The 21,874-nt window shown below is 46.6% G+C and overlaps 1 protein-coding gene across 4 annotated transcripts in view; it reads left to right on the top strand.

Moving 5' to 3' along the window:
• Positions 1 to 21,874, top strand: part of ALPK3 (alpha kinase 3) — a 53,637-nt gene that overhangs the window by 19,055 nt on the left and 12,708 nt on the right. For 2 of the 4 annotated variants that reach the window (XM_060157804.1, XM_060157820.1), the window contains 6 exons: positions 272 to 389; positions 991 to 2,218; positions 17,381 to 19,508; positions 20,146 to 20,293; positions 20,669 to 20,796; positions 20,946 to 20,981. In XM_060157804.1, the coding sequence (XP_060013787.1) occupies positions 272 to 389; positions 991 to 2,218; positions 17,381 to 19,508; positions 20,146 to 20,293; positions 20,669 to 20,796; positions 20,946 to 20,981 (3,786 nt within the window). The remainder of the gene's footprint in view (positions 1 to 271; positions 390 to 990; positions 2,219 to 17,380; positions 19,509 to 20,145; positions 20,294 to 20,668; positions 20,797 to 20,945; positions 20,982 to 21,874) is intronic. The other 2 variants (XM_060157812.1, XM_060157826.1) reach the window with 2 other exon arrangements.

The following is a 21,874-nucleotide window of genomic DNA, read 5'->3' as shown; positions in this document are numbered from 1 at the left end:
TCCTTGCCTCCCTTCTTACCAGAAGCTAGGCAGTTTCTCCTCTATATTTGCCTTCCAGCTGCTGAAGGGGAACAGTTTTAGGCTTTGACAGGGCCTAGCTTCTAAAAATAAGCTGAGCCATATGATAGCCCTCTTCTTGCTACAAGCCCCGGGGGTAGGTGGGCCAGTCCAGTCTCTTCAGGTGGTCTGGGGAAGCCATGGCATCCTGTTCTCTCCTCCCACTACGTTGGAACTGGTCTCCCTGCAACCCAATCTCCTGCTTCCCTCTTAGGATACCCAGAGCCAGAGGTGACCTGGTACAAGGATGACACAGAGCTGGACCGCTACTGTGGCTTGCCAAAATACGAGATCACTCATCAGGGCAACCGCCACACACTGCAGCTCTACAGGTGAGGGAGAGGGGCCTGTTCTGCTCTCTCTGCCCTCCTGAAGGTCCTGTGGCCCACGTCTGCCCTTAGAAATGGAGTCAGCTGGATGAAGACGCCCAGACAGGATCTGGGGGTGGAGGCGGGGTTCTGCGGCTAAGCTGAGCCACCTGCTGAAGCGTGTCTGCCTGCCAGTGTCTGGGATCTCCTAAGGCCAGGGCGGGAGTATCTCTGACAGCCAGAGAGCTGAGTGTAACCAGAGGGGGTCCTGACCCATAGCAACATTTTCCATGAGGTCAGCTTCCCAAAAAAGCTCCTGTGTCATCCTTCCTTCACAAGGGGCTTCCTTCACAAGGGGCTTCCTTCACACCTGCTTCTGAAGGGAGCTCTCCTGGGCCCCAAGTCTAATCTGTCCTGGAAGAGCGTGACCTTGGCCAGCTCCCACCCTCTTGCCAGCCTCAGTTTCCTCAACTGTAGTGGGGAATTTTGGAGGTGGTGCTATCGGAGGTGGGGCGTGGCACTCGGGGCGGGGCTGGCAGGGGGTGGGGCGGGGCGCTCAACTCTGCGAGGCTCTGGCTGCGAGGATTGTGGTCTCTCACCTCCCATCTCATGCTCCTGCCTCTAGGTGTCGAGAAGAAGATGCCGCCATCTACCAGGCCTCTGCCCAGAATGCCAAGGGAATTGTGTCCTGCTCGGGGGTCTTGGAGGTGGGCACCATGACCGAATACAAGATCCACCAGCGCTGGTTCGCCAAGCTGAAGCGCAAGGCTGCGGCAAAGATGCGTGAGATCGAGAAGAGCTGGAAGCACGGGAAGGAGGCCGTGGAAGAGGCCGACACCCTGCGCAAGCTCAGCCCCGACCGCTTCCAGCGGAAGCGGCGGCTGAGTGGGGCCGAGGTGCCAGTCCCCTCGTCCCCCACCCGGGAGGTCGAGAACGGGACACCGGTGGCTTGGCAGGAGGGAGAGACAGAGCCTGGTCAGCACCCAGGTTTGGGCCTGATCAACAGTTTTGCTTCCGGAGAGGTGACCACCAACGGCGAGGCTGCCCCTGAGAACGGGGAAGCTGGGGAGCATGGCCTGTTGACATACATCTGTAAAGCCATGGAGCTGGGGCCTCAAAGAGCCCCCAAAAAGGAGTCTGGGGCCAAGAAGAAAAAGAAAGATGAGGAACCTAAGCAAGGTGTGCAGAAGCCAGAGGTAGAGAGGGCAGCTCGAAGCCACCGTTCCTCTGAAAACTGTGTCCCCAGTTCAGACAAGCCTGACTCCTGTGGGACACAGGGGCCCATGGACATGGAGCAGGTTCAGACCCAGCCGAGGGGCAGGGCTGCACAGGGGCCTGGATCCTCCGGAGCAGATGGCACCAGGAAGCCAGCCTCTGCTGTGGATACTCAAGACCAGGCCCAGAATGCCCCTGTCCCAGGCCCAGACCAGGAAGTGTATTTCTCCCTGAAGGACATGTATCTGGAGAGTACCCAGGCAGACAAGCCTCAGGGGGAGGAGGGGGCCCAGACCCCCCGGGGCAGTACACCTGGAGAGCTGCCCTCAGGGAAGGTATCCAGCAAAGCCAGAGGTGAGAGGGAACCTGCTGTCCCTGGCCAGCCCACGCCCTCAGCCCCCCAGCAGACTAGGCCCTTCAACAGGAAGAGATTTGCTCCTCCGAAGTCCAAAGGGGAGCCCACCACCAGCTGCAAGCCTGATTCTTCCCCAAGTCAAGATCCAGAACCTGGGGCTCAGAGCTCAGGGAAGGCCCCGCCTCAGGCCTCTGCCCAAGTGCCCACACCCCCCGCCCGGCGGAGACAGAGCACCCAGGACAGCCCCTTGCAGGGGCAAGCAGGCCACAGGACTCCAGGAAAGGTAAGTGTGGGTGTTGGGTGCCTGGAGGCCGCTCGGGAAAGATGACCTCATGGAAACTGTTGCTGCAGCAGCTGGGCAGGCAGTGAGCAGTGGGATATTTATAGAAGGGGGTGGGGTGAGGTGGAGTGCTGGCCAGGAGCAGGGGACCACAGGCCTGGGCCTCGCCCCAGGCAGTCCCCAGATGCCAGGCGTGTGGGCGGCACAGCCTGACTGTGACCATCTCCTCTGACAACATGGAAGTTCACTGCCGAGGGGACTATGTCGCAGAGGGGGGCGGAGGAAGAGGATGTTCTTTGGGGAGGAAAGAGAATGGGGAGACTGAGGAGTGGTCTGTAGTGTGCAGTGGGTCTTGACCTGGGTGCTTAGTAGAAGATTGAAAAAATATCCACTGTCCAGAAAATTCTGACTTGATCTGGGGTTTTATCTAAGATTTCGGAGTCAGGTATACCTATGTGCAAATCTGACTATCCTTAACATTGTGCGATCTTGGGCAAGTCATAAAACCTTAATAGAAACAGTGCCTACTTCAAAGGGCTGCTGTGAGAATCAGGGTGCTTGGCCCAGGGCTTGGTGCATGCTAAGAACGAAATAAATGGCAGTAGGTCTGAGACATTACTGTGGTGGGAGGTAGAGGCAAACTGTTTTCCCTGAGGACAGGAGTGCTGGCATTCTTCTGGGGATCAGGTAGCCAACAGAGGACAGAGGTTTTGTGTGGAGACAGGGGAGGGGAGGGCATCCAGGTGGCAGCATTGAGGAGTTTGATGGGGGTAGGGGGCAGGGGAAGAGGGAAGAGGGGAGCGGAATTGAGAGGATTAACAGAAGGAAAACAGTTTATCCCGTTTGGTCAGTGTTTCATGTTTCAGGGGCAGAGGGCAGGCAGTATTTCACAGGAGTGTAGAGAGAAGGAGTGTTTTATGGTGGGGCAGAAGGAAAAAGTGTTATCAAGACTGGGGGTGGGTTGGATAAAATAGATGGGATATACTTATACTAAGAAATGATTGGTTTTCTGTCTGAAATTCAGATTTAACTGGGTGTGCTGTATTTCTCTTTGCTAAATCTGGCAACCCCAAGTGGAGACAGCATTTTGGCGGGAACTAAGATGAAATTGTTTCTTGGGGCAGAGGAAGCAGGAGCATGGGTCCCAGGAGACAGGAGGAGCAGCTGAAAGCAGTGTTTCACAGGGGTCAAGGCAGAAGACAGACGGCTTCTTGGAACAGTGAAGGGAAACATGAGGGACAAGCTGCTGCAGTACCTCCTGGAGGGCAGCGGGAAAAGGATGCTTCCTGGAGGGGCTGCCTTTCCCACACAGAGAGCTTTCATGGGGGCAGGAGGGAGAGACCAGTTTCAAGGGTGGCCAGGGGAGATAGTTTTCTTTCAGTGTGTGCTGAGGGTACTGAGGTTAGTCTGTGGGGACGGTAGTTCAGAGGTCTTTGGAGTGGGGTGAACCTCAAACCAGACTCTCTGAATCTGTTCATGACTCTCAGCCTCTCATGCCTGGTCTCAGGAGGTTTCAGCAGCTGCAGTGGTGAGTTCCTAGGAGCCCAGATGGGGCCGCTCCACATGCGGACAGCAGAGCATATGGTAGGGATGGCCCTCATGGGCCCCTAGGGAGCACATTTGGGAAGAGATCAGGCTGGCGGCCAAGTCTGTGAGTGAATCTGGCTTCTCTGCCCACAGCGGTGGGGAATACCACAGCCAGAATGGCTGCATCCTCCTGACAAGGCCCTCCTTGCCTCTTGCAGGTGGGACGAATGGGCTGGGGCACTGCAGGCACAGGAGAGGCTGTCTGTAGAGGTTCTGCTGTTCCTGCAAAGAGCTTTTGTGGCTTTTTTTTTTTTTTTTAGTACTGAAAAAAATTGTGAAATGTATCATACATGTGAAAAATGCATTTAACAGCTATATGTATTTTTGAAGCTGTTGCTTTTTAGTAGCTGAATTTGATTGGTTTTTCATATTCTCATTCTACCAAATCTTTTTTAAAAAATCTTTTTTGATTATGAAAGAAATGCATGACCATAGTAAAAAATATGGGGGAAAATTCTAAAAGCTGAAAGGAAAAAGTAAAAATTCACCTATAATTCTACCATCCAAAGACATCTTGATATACCTACCAATCTTTCTGTATATGTATTTTGTTATTTAAAAATTTGATTTACATTGTTATTCTGATTCAGTTTTATATTCTCCTTTTGTTACTTCTCATTATTTCATGAGCAGTTTTTCATGGTTCCTGAAAATTATCTGAAAAACTTCATTTTTAGTGGTTATGTAAGATGCCCCAATATGCATATTTTAACCATTTCTTCAATAGTGTTTATGCTTTTCTTCCTTATTCCAAGGTTAGTTAAATATATATCTGTATTTTTATAATTTTTGTTTGAATTTCTTCATTTGACTTTTAAATTAATCTGGAATTGATTTGTGTGTATAGCATGGTATCAGTCTCTAGCTCAATTTTTGGTTAATAAGTATTCCCCCAAATTCAACCTTTTCCTATTAGTTTGTGATTCTTTCTTTATACACTAATTTTATACCCACTAAAGCCTATTTTAGTTCCCATATATACATCGATCATAATCCATTAATCTGTTTGTTGACTCTTACAACAGGATGATCTCATTTTAATTGTTGTAGCTTTCATTTCTGGCAGAGCAACCCTCTTATGCTTCTTTTAAACATGTTTCAGCTATTCTCTCTTGTTTATTCCTGTAGGAAAACTTTAGAATCATTGTTTGAATTTTTCCAAACTCCCAGATAACATTGTTTTTTATACCTTGTATCCTTATATTCACCATTTTAAAAAACTACATTTTCAAAAAGGGATGAATTATTTTTAACAAGATCAAAAGCATATTACATCCTTTCATGGAAGACTAGTCAGATTTGAATTTTGAATGGTCTTTTAGTAAAATTTGTTAGGTTTCTATTTTTAAACAGCTTGATTGAGGTATCATTTATACACCAATAATAGTCACCTATTTAAAATGTACAGACCAGTGTACACAATTCACAGTTGTACAGCCATCACCACAATCCGGTTTTAAAACATTTCCATCGGGCTTCCCTGGTGGCACAGTGGTTGAGAGTCCGCCTGCCGATGCAGGGGATGCGGGTTCGTGCCCCGGTCCAGGAAGATCCCACATGCCGCGGAGCGGCTGGGCCCGTGAACTATGGCCTATGAGCCTGCGCATCCGGAGCCTGTGCTCCGCAGTGGGAGGGGCCACAGCAGTGAGAGGCCTGCGTACCGCAAAAAAAAAAAAAAAAAAAAAAAAAATTTCCATCACCCTGAAAAGATCCTTGTTCCTTTTTTGCAGTTAATCCTTGTTCCCACCCCCACGACCAGGCAACCACTAATCTGCTTTCTGTCTCTATACCATTGGTATTTTGATTAAGACTGCATTAAGTATAAGACTGCATAAGAATTAATTTGGAAATATCAATATCTTAATATTTAGCTTTCTTATCCAGGAGCATGGTATTTTTTTCTATCATTCAAGCCTTCTTTCTTTTTTTATTTTTAAATTAAAAAAAAAGTTTTGGCCCGAGCCGCGCAGCTCGCAGGATCTTAGCTCCCTGACCAGGGATTGAACCCAGGCCCTCGGCAATGAAAGCGCAGAGTCCTAACCACTGGACGTTCCCTCTTATTTCTTTTTAAGCTCTGTTATTTTCTCCATATGGGTCCAGCATGCCTCTTGTTAGCGTTAGATATTTTAAAGGCCTCTGCTTCTGGGATCTGCTGCTGCTTCCCTATACTGTCTTGATTTCCTGTCCTGGAAATAAGGGGCATCTCTGACAGCTCAAGTTAGGCTTTCGTCTTGGATATATGGATGAGGAGCAGGTGCTAAAACTGAGGCCTCTTGGGTTGTTAAGAATGTCCAGGGACCCTCTCCTTGAGCCCAGCCATGCTATTCAGGGAGCTCTTTCCCTGGGCAGAAGCAATCTTGCTTAAGGTACTTGGTGAATGGCCTTCAGTTTCCTCAAAGGCTGCTTTTTAGTGCCCTAACCTGAGATCTTCTCTGAGACTGGCTCAGATCTCTGGAGCTGAGGTACAGGAGCCTGGGGATATGGTGGAATGCCCCATCTGCCCAAATCCTCAGAGTGGGTGGTATAGACATGAAAGGGCTCTGCTGAACGCCTTGAGACCTCACAGTACTTTACATCCTGTATGTCCTGAGGATGATCGTCTCAATATGCGGAAACTCTCCTTGCATAATTAGGGTGCTTTGGTTTTCAGAGACTACGTGAATATAAGTATTTTCTGAGAGCTGTTGAAGGGAGGGGGGCTTGAGGAGAGACATGATCGTTGCCTTAAGAAATTATCTAATGAATCCAGGGTATTAGACTTGTACCAAACCATAAGCGCAAAGAGGCTGTGGTGAATGTTATTGCAGTAGGTTTCTAGGGACGGAGAGTGGGGTGGTCTGCAGTCATGAGAGAAGGCATCTGGGAAGAGGCCGGTTGGCAGCATGTATAGGGTTTATTACTGGAAATACCATAGTAGAAAAACATCGAATATAATTTTTTTAATATAAAAGAATGCCCAGGGCTTCCCTGGTGGTGCAGTGGTTGAGAGTCCGCCTGCCGATGCGGGGGACGCGGGTTCGTGCCCCGGTCCGGGAAGATCCCACATGCCGCGGAGCGGCTGGGCCCGTGAGCCATGGCCGCTGCGCCTGCGCGTCCGGAGCCTGTGCTCCGCAACGGACCTGCCTGTCCTAATCTTTTTTAAATTAAAAAAAAAATTTCTTTAAAAAATTTTTTTTTTTTTTTTTTTTACCATACCACACAGCACATGGGATCTTACTTCCCTGGCCAGGGATCACACCCATGCCCCCTGCATTGGAAGCACAGAGTCTCAACCACTGGACTGCCAAGGAAGTCCCCTGCCTATCCTCGCTCCCAGTCTTGGGAGTGAGACAGAAAGGGGAGAGAACTAACATTTTTTGAATATCAGCTTCCAGTAATGCTGGGTTAGATAATTCCAACCAACTTTCCTACTGAGGGCAACTAATAAAGCTGAGCAAAATATTAAAATGTCTGCTTGAAGGCACTGGAGAGCTAACAAAGTGAAGAATCACTTGCCCAGGATCTGGGAAGAGATGGAAATCCAGAATGGTGAGCTCAGCCTTTGGCATAGCTTTTGTCCTGGGGTTGTTTGCCACTCCAGAAGGGGAGAATGAGAGACTCAGCAGTGTTGTAGACAGCCTCAAGGGACTTGGGAGACCAGAATTGGAGCCCATGGTCTTAAGGGTGGTAGCCCTGATAAACCCCCTTGTCTTTGGGTTGGGAACCCTGAAGGTTTGTACCATAGGATTAAGGGAACCAGAAGCAAATTACCCTCATGGGGGTTGAGGCTTAACTCTGAGTTACCTGGGTGACCAAGAAATATCTCAATCCTTGAAATCAGATTAAGGTGGTTCAAGATACCTTGCTCCCAAGCATCTGGAGGATGATAACATCATCTAAAGCCACAAATTATTTTTGAAAAATGTTTCAAATATAATATTCAGCACCTAAATGAAGATAACTAGGCACACAAAGAGAGGAAAACGTGAAAAGGGGGACTTGCCCAGCAGCCCAGTGGTTAGGACTCAGCACTTTCACGGCTGTGGCCCTGGGTCAATCCCTGGTTGGAGAACTAAGATCCTGCAAGCTGCGTATTATGGCAAAAAAAAAAAAAAAGAAACATGAAAAAGAGCTAGCAAAAACAGCAGACAATATATTCCAAGTTTTGGAATGATCAGACATGAACTATTAAAACTAGAACTATACATTCTATATTCAAGAAGATAAAAAGGCAAGAGTGAAGATTTCGGCAGAGAACTAGAAACTATAAAAAGTGGCAAAGACTTTATAATGAACCAACTAGAAATCCAGAACTAGAGAATACAGTAACGAATGTTAAATTAGTTATCGTGGTTATGGTAGTTCCAGTTCTGGATAAGATGGAGTAAATACCATCCACCCTGTATCTCCCACTGAATGCAACTAAAAACTTGGGCTAAATGCATGGTGCAGCTACTTGATGACTTTTTAAAAAAAATATATTTATTTTATGTATTTATTTTTGGCTGCGTTGAGTCTTTGTTGCCGTGTGGGTCTCCTTGTGGTGAGCGGGGGCTACTCTTCGTTGCAGTGTGTGGGCTTCTCATTGCGGTGGCTTCTCTTGTTGCAGAGCACGGGCTCTAGGTGCGTGGGCTTCGGTAGTTGCGGCTTGCTGGCTCCAGAGCGCAGCCTTGGTAGTTGTGGCACACGGGCTCTAGAGCACAGGTTCAGTAGTTGTGGCCCAGGGGCTTAGTTCCTCCACGGCATGTGGGCTCTTCCAGGGCTTGAACCCATGTCCCCTGAATTGGCAGGAGGATTCTTAACCACTGCACCACCAGGGAAACCCTACTTGATGACTTTGATAAGCAAATAGTAGCAGACAGACTGAGGAATAAGACCAGAATTAAGTACCACTGATTCAGCAGTATTTACCCTTAAAAAAATCTAGTATTACCTGGCCTGGTCTTAATGCAATCAGAAACTCAGAAATAAGCATCAGGATGAACAGAGAGAGCTTTAGAAGCCCTTTTGAACAGGCTTGAGGAATAGGAGAGGAATCTCCTGGTAGTGACAGTAGCAGAGGCCACAGGGGTCTAAAACTTTGAGGGAGGACTGGAAAAGGGAATCCTAGGGACCCAGAAAGTAAAGGGTAGATCATACACAGGAAGAAGTTTGGGAAAGTGACTTCATAAGCTATTTATAAATTCCTGGGCTTATTCTCACGCTGTTCATGCATGGATCTGGTTCTGAACATTGTATCAAAAAAGAACTAAGAGGCCATCATCCAAGTCCCAGACTGGCCACTGGGTGGCACACATACAGGACAGATCTGAATAGCACTGCAAAGACTTTGAAAATGGAACTGACACTGAAACTACAACCTCAGAATGTTGAATGGAACTTGCAGCCTGAACACAACCAAGTAGAGTGTCTGCTAAGACAAAAATATTAACGTTCTCCATAGGATTTATATAAGAAACCAGAATCTCATAATATTCAAAATGTGCCAGAATATGGCATATGAGAAAATCAGGAAAATCTCAACTTGCATGGGAAAAGGCAGTTAAAGAATGCCAACGTCAAGATGGCAGATATGTTGGAATTATCTGACTCTAAAGCAGTGACAAAAAGTAAGGTTGAACACTCTGGAAATAAGTGGAAAGATAGAAAGTCTTGGCAAAGAAATACAAGATATAAAGAACAAATTGTTCATTTTAGAACTGAAAAATAAAATAACTGAAATAAAAAAGACTTGCTTGTTGGGCACAACAGCAGAATGAGGACAATAGGGAAAAAGTCAGTGCACTTTGAAGATAGGTCAATCAAAAGTATTCAATCTGGGGCTTCCCTGGTGGCGCAGTGCTTGAGAGCCCGCCTGCCGATGCAGGGGACACGGGTTCGTGCCCCGGTCTGGGAAGATCCCACATGCCGCGGAGCGGCTGGGCCCGTGAGCCACGGCCGCTGAGCCTGCGCATCCGGAGCCTGTGCTCCGCAACGGGAGAGGCCACAACAGTGAGAGGCCCGCGTACCGTAAAAAAAAAAAAAAAAAAAAAAGTATTCAATCTGAATAACAGAGAGAAAAAGACATGAACAGAGCTTCAAGGATCTGTGGTGCAATATCAAAATGTCTAACATTCATGTCATTGGATACCCAGAAGGAGAGAAGAGAGTATGGTGCAGAGAAAATATATGAAGAAATAATGGCTGAAAACTTCCCAAATTTGGCAAAAAAAACCCCCCACAAACTTACAGATCAAGAAGTTCAGCAAACCCCAAATAAGAAACACCCACAGAATTCCATGCCAGGGAACAGCATAGTCAAATTGCTGAGAACTGAAGACAACAACAGCAATAAAATCTTGAAAGTAGTCAGAGAAAAAATGACGCACTATTTATAGGGGAACAATAACTTGAATGACTGCAGATTTCTCATCAGAAACAATGGAGGTTAAAAAGGAAGTGAAATAATATTTTTTAACTGCTGAAAGAAAATGCTTTTCAATCTATAATTCTACATTCAGCAAACATATCTTTTAGTATTGAAGGTGAAATAAAGACATTCCAAGATAAAGGGAAACTAAGAGAATACAGTACTAGCAGACCTGTTCTAAAAGAATTGCTAAAGTAAATTTTTCAGACAAAGAGAAATGATACAAGGAATCTTGTAAATACCTGGGTAAACATAATAGATTATTCTTCTCTTCTTGAATTCTTTTTTAAAAATTATTTATTTATTTATTTGGCTGCGTTGGGTCTTCGTTGCTGTGCGCAGGCTTTCTCTAGTTGCGGCGAGCAGGGGCTACTCTTCGTTGTGGTGTGCGGTCTTCTTGAATTCTTTAAAAAGTGTTTGAAGGTAAAAAGTACAGATTATAACGTTGTCTGCTAAAGTTTTTAATGTATGTAAATGTAACATATAAAGAGGGAGAGGGTAAAGGGACCTATGTGGTGGTAAGATTACTACATTTCACTTGCAGTGGTAAGATGTTGACTCTAAGTAGACTGTGGGAAGTTAAGTGTATGTATTGCAGGCCCTAGAACAATAATTAAAATACAAAGAAATATAGTAAACATCACAATATGTAAATTAAAGTGGAATACTAAAAATTTTCAAATAATCTACAAGAAAACTGGAAAGGGGAAACAGGAAGAAATAACAGAGGGAACAAATAGAAAACAAATAATAAAATAATTGATGTAAATTCAAACGTATAAATAATTATATTAAATATAAGTAGTCTAAACACATGAAGTAAAAGACAGAGATTGTGAGACTGGATCAAAAAAAAAAATTTCCAACTCTATACTTTTTAAAAGAAATTGACTTCAATTCCAATGATATAGGTAGGTTAAAAGTAAAATTATAGAAAATATATACAATGCAAACACTAATCAACTGAAAACTGGACTGGCCATATTAATATCAGACAAACCAGACTTCAGAGCAAAGAAAATTACCAGGGAAAAATAGTGAAGTACATAATGATAAAAGAATCAATTCAAGAAAATGAAAATGAGTTTGCCCCTAACAACAGAGCTTCAAAATACATGAAGAAAAACTGGCAGAACTGAAAGGAGAAATAAACAAATCAACAATTATAGTTGGAGACTTTAACACGCCTCTCAATAACTCAATAATTGAACTAGTAAACAGAAAATCAGTAAGAATAGAAAAGAACTGAATAGCTTTATCAACTAACTGGATCTAATAGACACATAGCATACTCCACATAACAACAACAGAATACTCATTCATTTCAAGTGCATATAAAACATTCACTAGAATAGATCATATCCTGGGTCATAAACAAACCTTAACAAATATAAAATATTTGAAATAATACAAAGTATGTTCTCTGACAAAAATGAAATTAAACTAGAAATCAGTGACAGAGGATAATAGGAAAGTCTCCAAACACTTTTAAATTAAATATCGCACTTTTATGCGTCAGAGAGGAAGATCTTAAGGTCAATTGGGAAATATTTTGAACTGAATGAAAGTGAAAGTACAACATATCAAAATTTTAGATGCTGTTAAATCAGTGTCTTGAGGAAAATTTATAGCATTAAATATTTATATTAGAAAAGAAGGTCTGAAATCAATACTCTAAGCTCTCATATTGATAAACTAGAAAAGGAAGAACAAAACTAACCCAAAGCAAGCAGAAGGAAGGGGAAAATAAGAAAAGAGTAAAAAATGAAATTGAAAACAGAAAAACTATGGAAAAAAATTAAACCAAAATCTTGTTATTTGAAAAGATCAATAATATTGATAAACCTCTAGCAAGACTCACAAAGAAAAAAAAAAAAGAGAAGACACAAATTACCTGTATTCAGAACGAAAGAGGAGCTTGATTGTGGTGATCATTTCACAGTATATAGATATATCAAAACACAAGTTGTACACTTTAAATGTATACTGTTTTGTCAATTATGCCTCAATAAAGCTCTTTAAAAAAAAAGAATGAAAGGAGATATCACTAGTGAACCTGCAAGCATTAAAAGGATAATAAAGGACTATTATGGGAAAAAATGCACTCACAAATTCAACAACTTAGATGAAATAGAACAATTCTTAAAAAAAAAAAAACTACCAAAACTCATGTAAAAATGAAACAAGATAATTTGAATAACACTATGACTGTTAAGGAAATTGAGTTTGTAATTTTAAATCTCCTCCCCAAAATCTTTAGGGCCACATGGTTTCACTGGAAAATTGTACCAAATATTTAAAGATGATGAAGCCTCAGTATGAGCCCTGGGTCTGGGTTTCATCAAGGAAGTAGATTCCAGGTCCTTGACAATGCCCTGCTCCATCCCTGTTAAGCCCCTGGCTTTGTATCCTGCTTCTCCAAACCAGCACTCTCTCCTCTTAGAGGATTACAAGCCATAGTACTTGCCATTCAGTGGCTCATTCCTGTGAACCTCCTATGTGCCTCGGTCTGTGAAGGATGCAAAGGTGATTCAGACTGGTTCCTTAATCTCAAAAATTTTACAGAGAAGACAGAAAGACAGGAGGGAAAATTAAAACTGCTAATGTTCTTTGTAATGAAAAAGCCCACAGAGAACCAGATAGGTTCACCCCAGCTCACACAGTTTTTTATTTTTAAGAAATACATGACATTCCTCCTCACTTCTCCATACAGTTCCAGATGCAGACACACACACCCACCCCACATAGTGTTTAGATAGGTCAGTCTTTATAGTTATTGCACACCAAGTCTAACCCTGGGCCTGTGCTGGGCCCTCTTTGAAAGGGAAGAGTTCACAGATTAGCAGGTGACACGTGCATAACTGCCACAGAGAATGAGGGTATAATAATAGAATTAGGTACATTTGCCATGGGTACATAGGATAAGAAGCCACGTACGTTTTGGGGGGTGGAGAAGGGAACTCAGAAGTCTTCTAAAACGAGAAGAAACTTGAGTGAGGTCTTCAGGGAAAAGAAGGAGGAGTTCTTCAGGTGAGCAATGAGAAGGCTGAGAATGTCCAGCAGAGAAAAACAAAGTGGTTATAAAATAGCACAGTAATCAGCATGGTACGTTAGTGTTGTTGGATGGAGGGACCCAAGAGATGAGGCTGGAGAGACAGACCTGGGTTCTCTGCTGAAGGACAGCCCTCACTGATCACACAAGGGCCTATTTACTTATGCATTTTCATTCTTAATTGGATTTTGTTAAATATGTGTCATAGGCACATGGTATAAAATCCAAAAAGTATAAAAAGTATTTAGAGAATATTAAATCTTCACCCTTTCCCTACCGCCACCACCCCATCCCTCTTCCTGAAATAAGTTGCCATAACTGGTATCTTGGGCATCCTTCCAGAGCTGTCTTCTGTACATTTACAAATATGTGTCTCTGTATTTTCCACATAAAGGTGGTATATGATACTTTCTGTCCTATACCTTGCTTTTTTATTTGGGTATTTATTTTATTTATTTGGGGTGTGGATATACCATAATTCATTGGATCGATCCTGTATTGATGTAATTTAGATATTTTCTAGCCTTTTGCTATTATAAACTATGAGGCAACGAGTATCCTTGTATATATGTCAGTTTGCACATGAAAGTATATCTATAGGGTAAATTCCTAGGAGTGGAACTGTTGGGTCAAAGAGTATAAGTATTTTTAGTTTTACTAGATAATGCCAAATTACTATCCATAGAGGCTGTGCTGATGCCTCTATGATGCCTCTATAACAGCATCCCTCTAGATGCTGATGCTGATGGGGTTTCCCCATACCCTGCCGGGCAGGGAGTATTCTTAAACTTTTTGCTCTTTTAGGCTAGGGCTTTTAGGCTTTAACCTGTAAGTGATGATAAGCTGCTGAGAGGCTTTTAAGGAGGGGAGTGTCACAATCAGATTTATTTTTTATTTTTGTATTATTATTTTTAATTTATTTATTTTTGGCTGTGTTGGGTCTTTGTTGCTGCACGCAGACTTTCTCTAGTTGCAGCGAGCGGGCATTACTCTTTGTTGCGGTGCATGGGCTTCTCATTGCGGTGGCTTCTCTTGTGGAGCTGGGGCTCTAGGCACGCAGACTTCAGTAGTTGTGGCACGCAGGCTCAGTAGTTGTGGTGCACGGGCTTAGTTGCTCCGTGGCATGTGGGATCTTCCCGGACCAGGGCTCGAACCCATGTCCCCCGCATTGGCAGGCAGATTCTTAACTACTGTGCCACCAGGGAAGTGCCCAGATTTATATTTTAGAAAGATCACTTGGGCTGCATATTTGGCAGAGGCAAAGACTAGAGTCACGGATACCAATTAGGAGGCTTTACTATAGTCCAGGCAAGATAGAATTGTTGGCAGCTTAGATTAGGGTGTTGGCAGTGGAGACAGAGAGAAGTGAATGGATATTGAGATACTGAAGAGGCAGGTTCAGTAGGACTCAGGGACTGATCAGTCTGCGGGTGAGGGGGAGTGAAGACAGCTTTAATCAAAAGTTCTGTTCACATGAGCCTTGTGTGTAAAGTCAGCATTTTCTTTGTAAATGTATAGATCTCATGTCCATATTAATACTTTCTAATCCTGGGACTTCCTTGGTGGTACAGTGGTTAAGATTCTGCGCTCCCAATGCAGGGGGCCCAGGTTCAATCCCTGGTCAGGGAACTAGATCCCGCATGCCGCAACAAAGATCCCGCATGCTGCAACTAAGACCCAGTGCAGCCAAATAAATAAATAAATATTAAAAATATATTTCTTAATCCTAGAATATCAGAAGTTAAAAAAAGGTTCTAATGTATGCTGTTTGTTGGCTCCAAGGTTTTTTTTTTTTTAATTATTTTTAAAATTTTATTTTTGGCTGCACTGGGTTTTTGTTGCTGTGCGCGGGCTTTTCTGTAATTGCGGTGAGCACGGGCTTCTCATTGCGGTGACCTCTCTTGTTGCAGAGCAGGGGCTCTAGGCACACGGGCTTCAGTAGTTGTGGCACACGGGCTCAGTAGTTGTGGCTCGCAGGTTCTAGAGTGCAGGCTCAGTAGTTGTGGTGCATGGGCTTAGTTGCTCCGTGGCATGTGGGATCTTCCTGGACCAGGGCTTGAACCCATGTCCCGTGCATTGGCAGGTGGATTCTTAACCACTGCACCACCAGGGAAGCCCAGCTCCAAGGTGTTTTTGTACGTGTCTTACTGGTTCTCAGAGAAGTTGGAGGAGCGTTTTTACTAACATTCTTCGGTCAGTCAGACTTACATTTGATGGCTCCTGTTATTCACCAGACTCTTCTATTTCTTTCGTATTCATACCATTCATTCAGAATTCCATACGCAGTAAAGTAACTTTAAATTTTATATTTAATTTAAATATAATTTAATTAAATACATATTAAGGTCTCATACGTTCCGTTTGCTTTGGTTTTGTGTGTGGTTCTTCTGATACTTAGAAATATTTGTACGTAGTACTTTATAATTTAAATTTTATGTAATATCATCCATAATTTTATCTGTTTAGTCAGTGTGTTTTACTTTTTTATGATGAGCAGTGATCGTGCTTCCACTTCCTCCCTACCTTTTTTCCCTTTCATTTTCTATCTCCTATTTTCCCAAAGTTTTATTTCTAAGTGACTATCTTTGTATAATTGAATATGCTGTATTTCTGTTACCTGGGTTTTCAGCTTTGAGTCATGCCTTTGATTCCTGGCTTGTATAACTGATACAATTAAGGCATTTAACTCCACTTGTCATCTTCTTCCCCCTTCCCCTTCTGTGCTAGTTGTATCGTTTCTGCATTGTCAGGGCATAAACACTGACATTCTGATCTGCCACTCTAAACTTTTTTGGTTTTAGTCTTGGTTCTATGGTTAAATATATGTTCAGCGTTCACCATCAATTCTTCTGCTGTGGTTTCCCCAGTCATCTTTTGGTTGACCAAAGTTTGTTCTCCAGTAGTTTCCTCCAGGGCCACGGAACACTATTCCTTAAGTTCTCGTATGTTCAAAATCTATTTTCTTGGCAATTTTCCTGTATTTTTGCTCATGTTTTTTGAGAACTGCCTGCGGTAGGCTGCTCCACTGTTCTTTTCCTGACTGTTGGACGTCTCCCTTGTATGTCTTCTGCTTGATTTCCACCCAGTCCTCCATGATCCTACAGCTCTTGCAACCTCCCAGAGTTTCATCTATCTGCTTTTGGCAATCCTTCCCATCTTTTTTTTTTTTTGAGACTGTAGGTTTTATTAGCCTCCATTTCCACGAACAATGGAATTTGCTTTGATTTTTCTTGTTTACTTAGTTGGTTTTGATTATATCCAACATGAAAAGAGGCAATTTACTGTTTTATGCCAGGATGTTTAGATAGAAGATCCTTTAATTATATTTAAATGTGTGACCATATAGTGTAACAACGAAGAACATGAGATTTGAAGCTAGACACACCTGGCTTCTAAACTAAACTCTACCGCTTACTCTCTGATAATGGACAAACCATATTCCTTCTTTGACCATCAGTGTTCTTATCTCTAAAATAGAGATGATTCTTGCAAACTATTTGGTATTGTTGTGAGGAGCGAGGTAATACATATGTGATAAGTAGGGGCCTAGCATGGTGTTTTGCAAATAGCGGGTGTTCAGAAGGGTAACGTTATAATGTTTCACGGATCTCCTGGCACAGGTGTCATTTGTAATGACTTTAACCCTCTCTGGATGGCATTTTGTAATTGCCGCTCACTCAGCATTAATGATGATGCTGTCCCTGATGCTATCAAGGAGACCCCCTGGCACTCTCCCACTTCACCCATAATTCTATCCAGGACAGTTAGTGCCACAAGAGAGGGACAGATTGACTGCTCGGAGGCCCTGGGGAGAGGACACTCTCCTCCGAAGGGCAGCGTTGAGGGGTGGGGTAGCACGTGATCAGGGGCTGTCAGGAGAGGCAAAATTTCTTCGGGGAGAGGTGGGGAGGGCCAGAGCTAGACCTGGATTCTGGATATTCCCTGGTGTAGACTCTGGGATCAGGGATTGGGTGGGTGGGCTTGGGACTCTGTCACCCCCAGCAGGCCTGAGAAACCAGGTGGCAGGATTCTCATCATGGCAGTTCTGGATGAGGTCAGAGGAGGCTGGGATGTTGGATTGGAAAGAGATCCTAAGGCACGCGTAGTTAAGTTCTTGCTTCTGTCCATGTGTTCTCAGGTCCAGGAGTCCCAGGCAACCATGGCTTCTACCACATTGGCCAGCAGCAGCTCTGATATGGTCTCTGCTGGTTGCAGCACCTCCAGAAGTCAGGACATCATTGAGCCCATGGACACAGAAACCCAGGAGGACAGGAGAGCATCTGCTGATCAGAACACTGGAGGCAAGAAGAATACAGAGATGGATAGGAAGATGCAGGTGGATGGGAGGACGCAGGGAGATGGAACACAAACCACCCAGAGGACACAGGCAGATAGGAAGACACAGGTGGATGTTGTGACACAAGAAAGTGAGAGGTCAGAGTCAGGCAGGAATTCCCAGGAGGACGTGATGGCACAAGGAAAGGTGGGGACCCAGGCAGATAAGAGAACACAGGCAGACAGAAGGGTGCAGGAAGACAAGGGGACATGGTCAGAGGGGAGCATTCCCACAGCTGTGAAATGTTGGTCAGAGAAGGCGTCCATGACCGGTATCAGCCCACAGTCCAGGGCCCCCAAACGCCCACCTTCAGAGGATCCTAGCTCCCCTCAGATTATTGAATGCTTTGAACAGACCCCAGAAGAGTTCTCCGTCCCAGACAAACCTGAGTTTATGCTCAGATCTGACGAGGCAGCAGGAACGGCCTCCGGGAGCCGTGAGGAAACTGTGCCAGGTCCCCTGGCGGGGGGCCTCACACGCGGGGCACAGCTGCCTCCTGAGGGCAGTTTGGAGCAGGTGGGAGGAGAGAGATATCGAGGGCCGGAGCAGTCGGGTCCAGTTAAGGACAAGGCCGACGAGGGCCTGTCCCAGGGCCCCAAGCAGGAACAGCCGGGAGAAGTGCTGCCTGTGGATCTGGGTGGCTGTCCTTCAGCGGGCCTGAGCCCCCAGGTGCCCACTCTGCCCTCTCTTCCTGGGGCTGGCCTGACGGATAACTCACAGCAGCGGCTGCCCAGCACCCCGGCTTCTCAGCACATGAGCACAGCTGCCTTCCTACCCTCTGGGGACAAGGCCTCGCTGAGTTCTGCCCCCGCACTGCACCTGGGGCTGGGTGCCCCCAGCCAGAGTCACCCGCCAGGAACCAGGGCAGCAGACACTGAGGGGGCCTGCGCCAAGGTGCCCGGTGTGGAAGGGAGGACTTCAGGCCCCCAGACCTGTGACCCTGGCCTCATAGACTCCCTGAAGAGCTACTTGCTCCTGCTGCTGAAGCTATCCGGCTCAGAGACGAGTGGCAGGGGCCCAGGGGCCCAGGAGGAAGCTGCCACTGGGGATCAGGCACCCTCACCCTCTCTGGCCCCCACCGTGGAAGTGGCCGGTCTGAGTCCCCGGACGTCACGGCGCATCCTGGAGCGTGTGGAGAACAACCGTCTGGTGCAGAGCGCGCAGACTCTGCTGCTGAGCCCCTGTACCTCCCGCCGCCTCACTGGCCTCCTGGACCGCGAGGTGCAGGTTGGCTGTCAGGCCCTGGCTGCTGCCCGGTGCCCTGGCCCCAGCCCCCTCTCTGTCCCTGCCATCGTGGTAGGTGAGGAGGAAGGCCCCGGGGTGGCCTCAGGAGGATCCAGTGAAGGTGAGGGAGAGGTTTCCCTTGAGGGGCCTGGCCTCCTGCCGACCTCCCAGGAGAGCGGCATGGGTGGGCCGCTGGGGGGCGTGGGTGGACAGGCAGCCCCTGGGCAGGGACTGCTGTCAGCAGAGAGCAGAGCCCAGGAACGCTTCCGAGAGGAGGAGATCCCAGGGGAAGCTCTGACAGATCTCCCCGCAGCTACGCCCGAGGAACTGGCTCTGGGGGCCCGGAGGAAGAGGTTTCTCCCTAAGATCAGAGCAGCAGGAGATGGGGAGCCAACCAAGCCCGAAGAAAGGGAGAGCCCCTCGGAGCCAACCAAGCCCGAAGAAAGGGAGAGCCCCTCGGGTTCCCCCCGGGGGCCCCGGAAGGGCCTTGCACCGGGGCCCCCGGGGAGTCCAGGGCGGCAGAAACGCTCCCCTACTCAGGGCAGAAAGGCAGACCTGCTGGAGGTGCCGCGGGCAGAGGAGGAGCCGGCAGCAGGGGCCCTGGGCTCCAGCCCCAGAGCCAGCAACCTGGAAGCAGAGCTGGCCCTGGAGGAAGGCAAGCAGGGCACTCCGGCCAAGCCAAGGAGAGCCAAAGACCTGCTAAAAGGTGAGCAACAGGTACGGCTTCCCAGGAGCAGGGCCCTGCTGGGGTAACCCTGCCTGCTAGAGGTTTAGCGTACCTCTGTAAAGGGTATTCTTACGTAATAATCCCGCAGGCTTTGGAATCGGAAAGGCCGCTTGGAGTTGGAAATAGTACCAACTTTGTAACATTGTGAGGGTTACATGGGATAGAATAAATCAAGTACTCAGCACAGGGCCTGGCTTCAATAGTATCCTAGCTCTATCATCATCATCACCACCGTAATCGCCTTTTTGCAGACTTGTCCCGCGAGTACAGAGTGGTACGGACAGGATTCAAACGCAGGGTCTTAGGTTTAGGAGCCTAGGCTGCAAACTGAAGTTCCTCTCTTGACTGCTGTCTGCGGCCTCAGCTGTGAGGCTCTCCCTGGCCTGGAGTGGAGGTGTCATACTGTGTTCTTTCTAGCTAAGAGGTGTGCTTTGAAGTCAGGGCAAAAGCCTCAGAGATACAGGTGGGACTCAAGTGGGGGCTGTGTGGAGGCTTGAATCCTGTTTTCTCTCAGCCTGTGCCACCGCGGACACCCAGGGAAGCAGGGGTAGGGCCAGAGAGGGCACACGATGGAGGGGAAGTGGCTTGTTCCTCTCAACTGTGCCCCTGCTTCCAGCCCCACAGGTGATCCGGAAGATTCGGGTGGAGCAGTTTCCTGATGCCTCGGGCAGCCTGAAGCTCTGGTGCCAGTTTTTCAACATTCTTAGTGACTCAGTCTTGACATGGGCCAAGGATCAGCGCCCAGTGGGCGAGGTGGGCAGGAGGTAAGCCAGCTGGGTACCACCTTCACCTGTCCTGGCTCCCTAATAAATTGTAGCAACAATACTGGGGGGGAGATTGTCCCAGCACTTTGGATCTACCTCCTCATTTAATCCTCACAAGAACCCTATGAGGGAGATTCTAGTATTCCCATAGTGAAGGGGAGAACATTGAGGCTCAGAGGTATTAAGTCACTTGCCCAAAGTCACACAGCTAGTGCAGTCCTGACCTGTGTGATGCAGGCCCAGCTCTTCCCAGAGCTCTCGGAGACAGGGCTCACAGCATTCTCTGAGAGCGGGATCTGCGAAGCCTCAGGACCACAGGGTGGCCCTGGGCTGTGCCATGGTGATGGCCTCACGGAGAGGGTCTCCTCTCTGCAGTGCAGGGGATGAGGGGCCAGCGGCCCTGGCCATCGTGCAGGCGTCCCCCGTAGACTGTGGCGTGTATCGATGCACCATCCGCAATGAGCACGGCTCGGCCTCCACTGACTTCTGCCTCAGCCCCGAGGGTGAGTGTGAGCTCTGCCCCCCCTCCCCGGGGTCTCTGCCTGGCCCCCACTGGGGGTGGGGCGGGGAACAGTCGTCTTTGCAGAGGTGGAGCTGTCTCTGGGCAGACCTGCCTGAGGATAGCGGCTTTCTCTTCTCTTTCTCCACACAGTGCTGTCAGGATTCATCTCCAGAGAAGAAAGTCAAGGTAGGTGCCCCTCAGGGGGAGGAATGGGTGGGCCTGTGTCCCTACCCTGCTATCTACAGGGGCTTCTTTAAAGACTTGGAATCTGTTCTAAATGCCATGTTTATCTCCACATACAGCCACCCTTTGCCTCCTAGTTTAGGATATGGTTTGTGGAGGAGGATGGGGGAGGACAGCTGTTTCAGAAGATGAGGGGGGAGGAGGTGGCTAAGGGGATGTCCTACAAGGAGTTCATTCAGCCTGTGCCCTTTGCCCATGTCAGAGCCCTTGATCAAGAGCAGGACTGTCCACTTGTCACCCTGCCAGCTCCCTCCCCGGAGTTTCTCACGGTGGTCTGTGGACTCCTGCATTAGAGTCACACAGGGAGCTTGCTGAAAATGCAGTTACTTGAGCCCTACCGCAGATACTCTTAATCACAATCTCTGGGGTAGGGCCTGACACAATTGCGTGTCAGTAGATGCCCTGGTGACTGTGATACACCCCAAAGTTTGATAAGCATTTTAAAGGCTCAAACATTAGGGGAAGAGATGTATTGCTCCTGCAAAAGACACACTGAGGATTAGGACCGTGAAGGCGGCTGGTGATGGAAAGGTTTCTAGAGCTTCATTTGCCAACTAATACCTTAATTCTTTCCTTCATTCACTTATTTACTCATTCATTCAACTAGTGCCTTTTGTTCAGTTATCAAATCAGATTTAATCAAATATAACCTCACCTAAAAACTAAAAAAGCCTAAAAACTTAGTAATAATACTTAATTATCATCAAATATCCAATCAGATTTTCCCAACTTTCTCATAAGTGTTGGTTTATTTCAATTAGGAACCACTCAGTGCTTTTGGCTAACATAATCTCTTAAATCTATCAAATGTATAATAGTTCCTCCTCCCTCATTTG

This window comes from Lagenorhynchus albirostris, chromosome 1 (genome assembly GCF_949774975.1).
Source record: "Lagenorhynchus albirostris chromosome 1, mLagAlb1.1, whole genome shotgun sequence".
Lineage (NCBI taxonomy): Eukaryota > Metazoa > Chordata > Mammalia > Artiodactyla > Delphinidae > Lagenorhynchus > Lagenorhynchus albirostris.
Note: the sequence above shows the minus strand (reverse complement) of the source record. Positions and strands in the feature narration are given on the sequence as shown.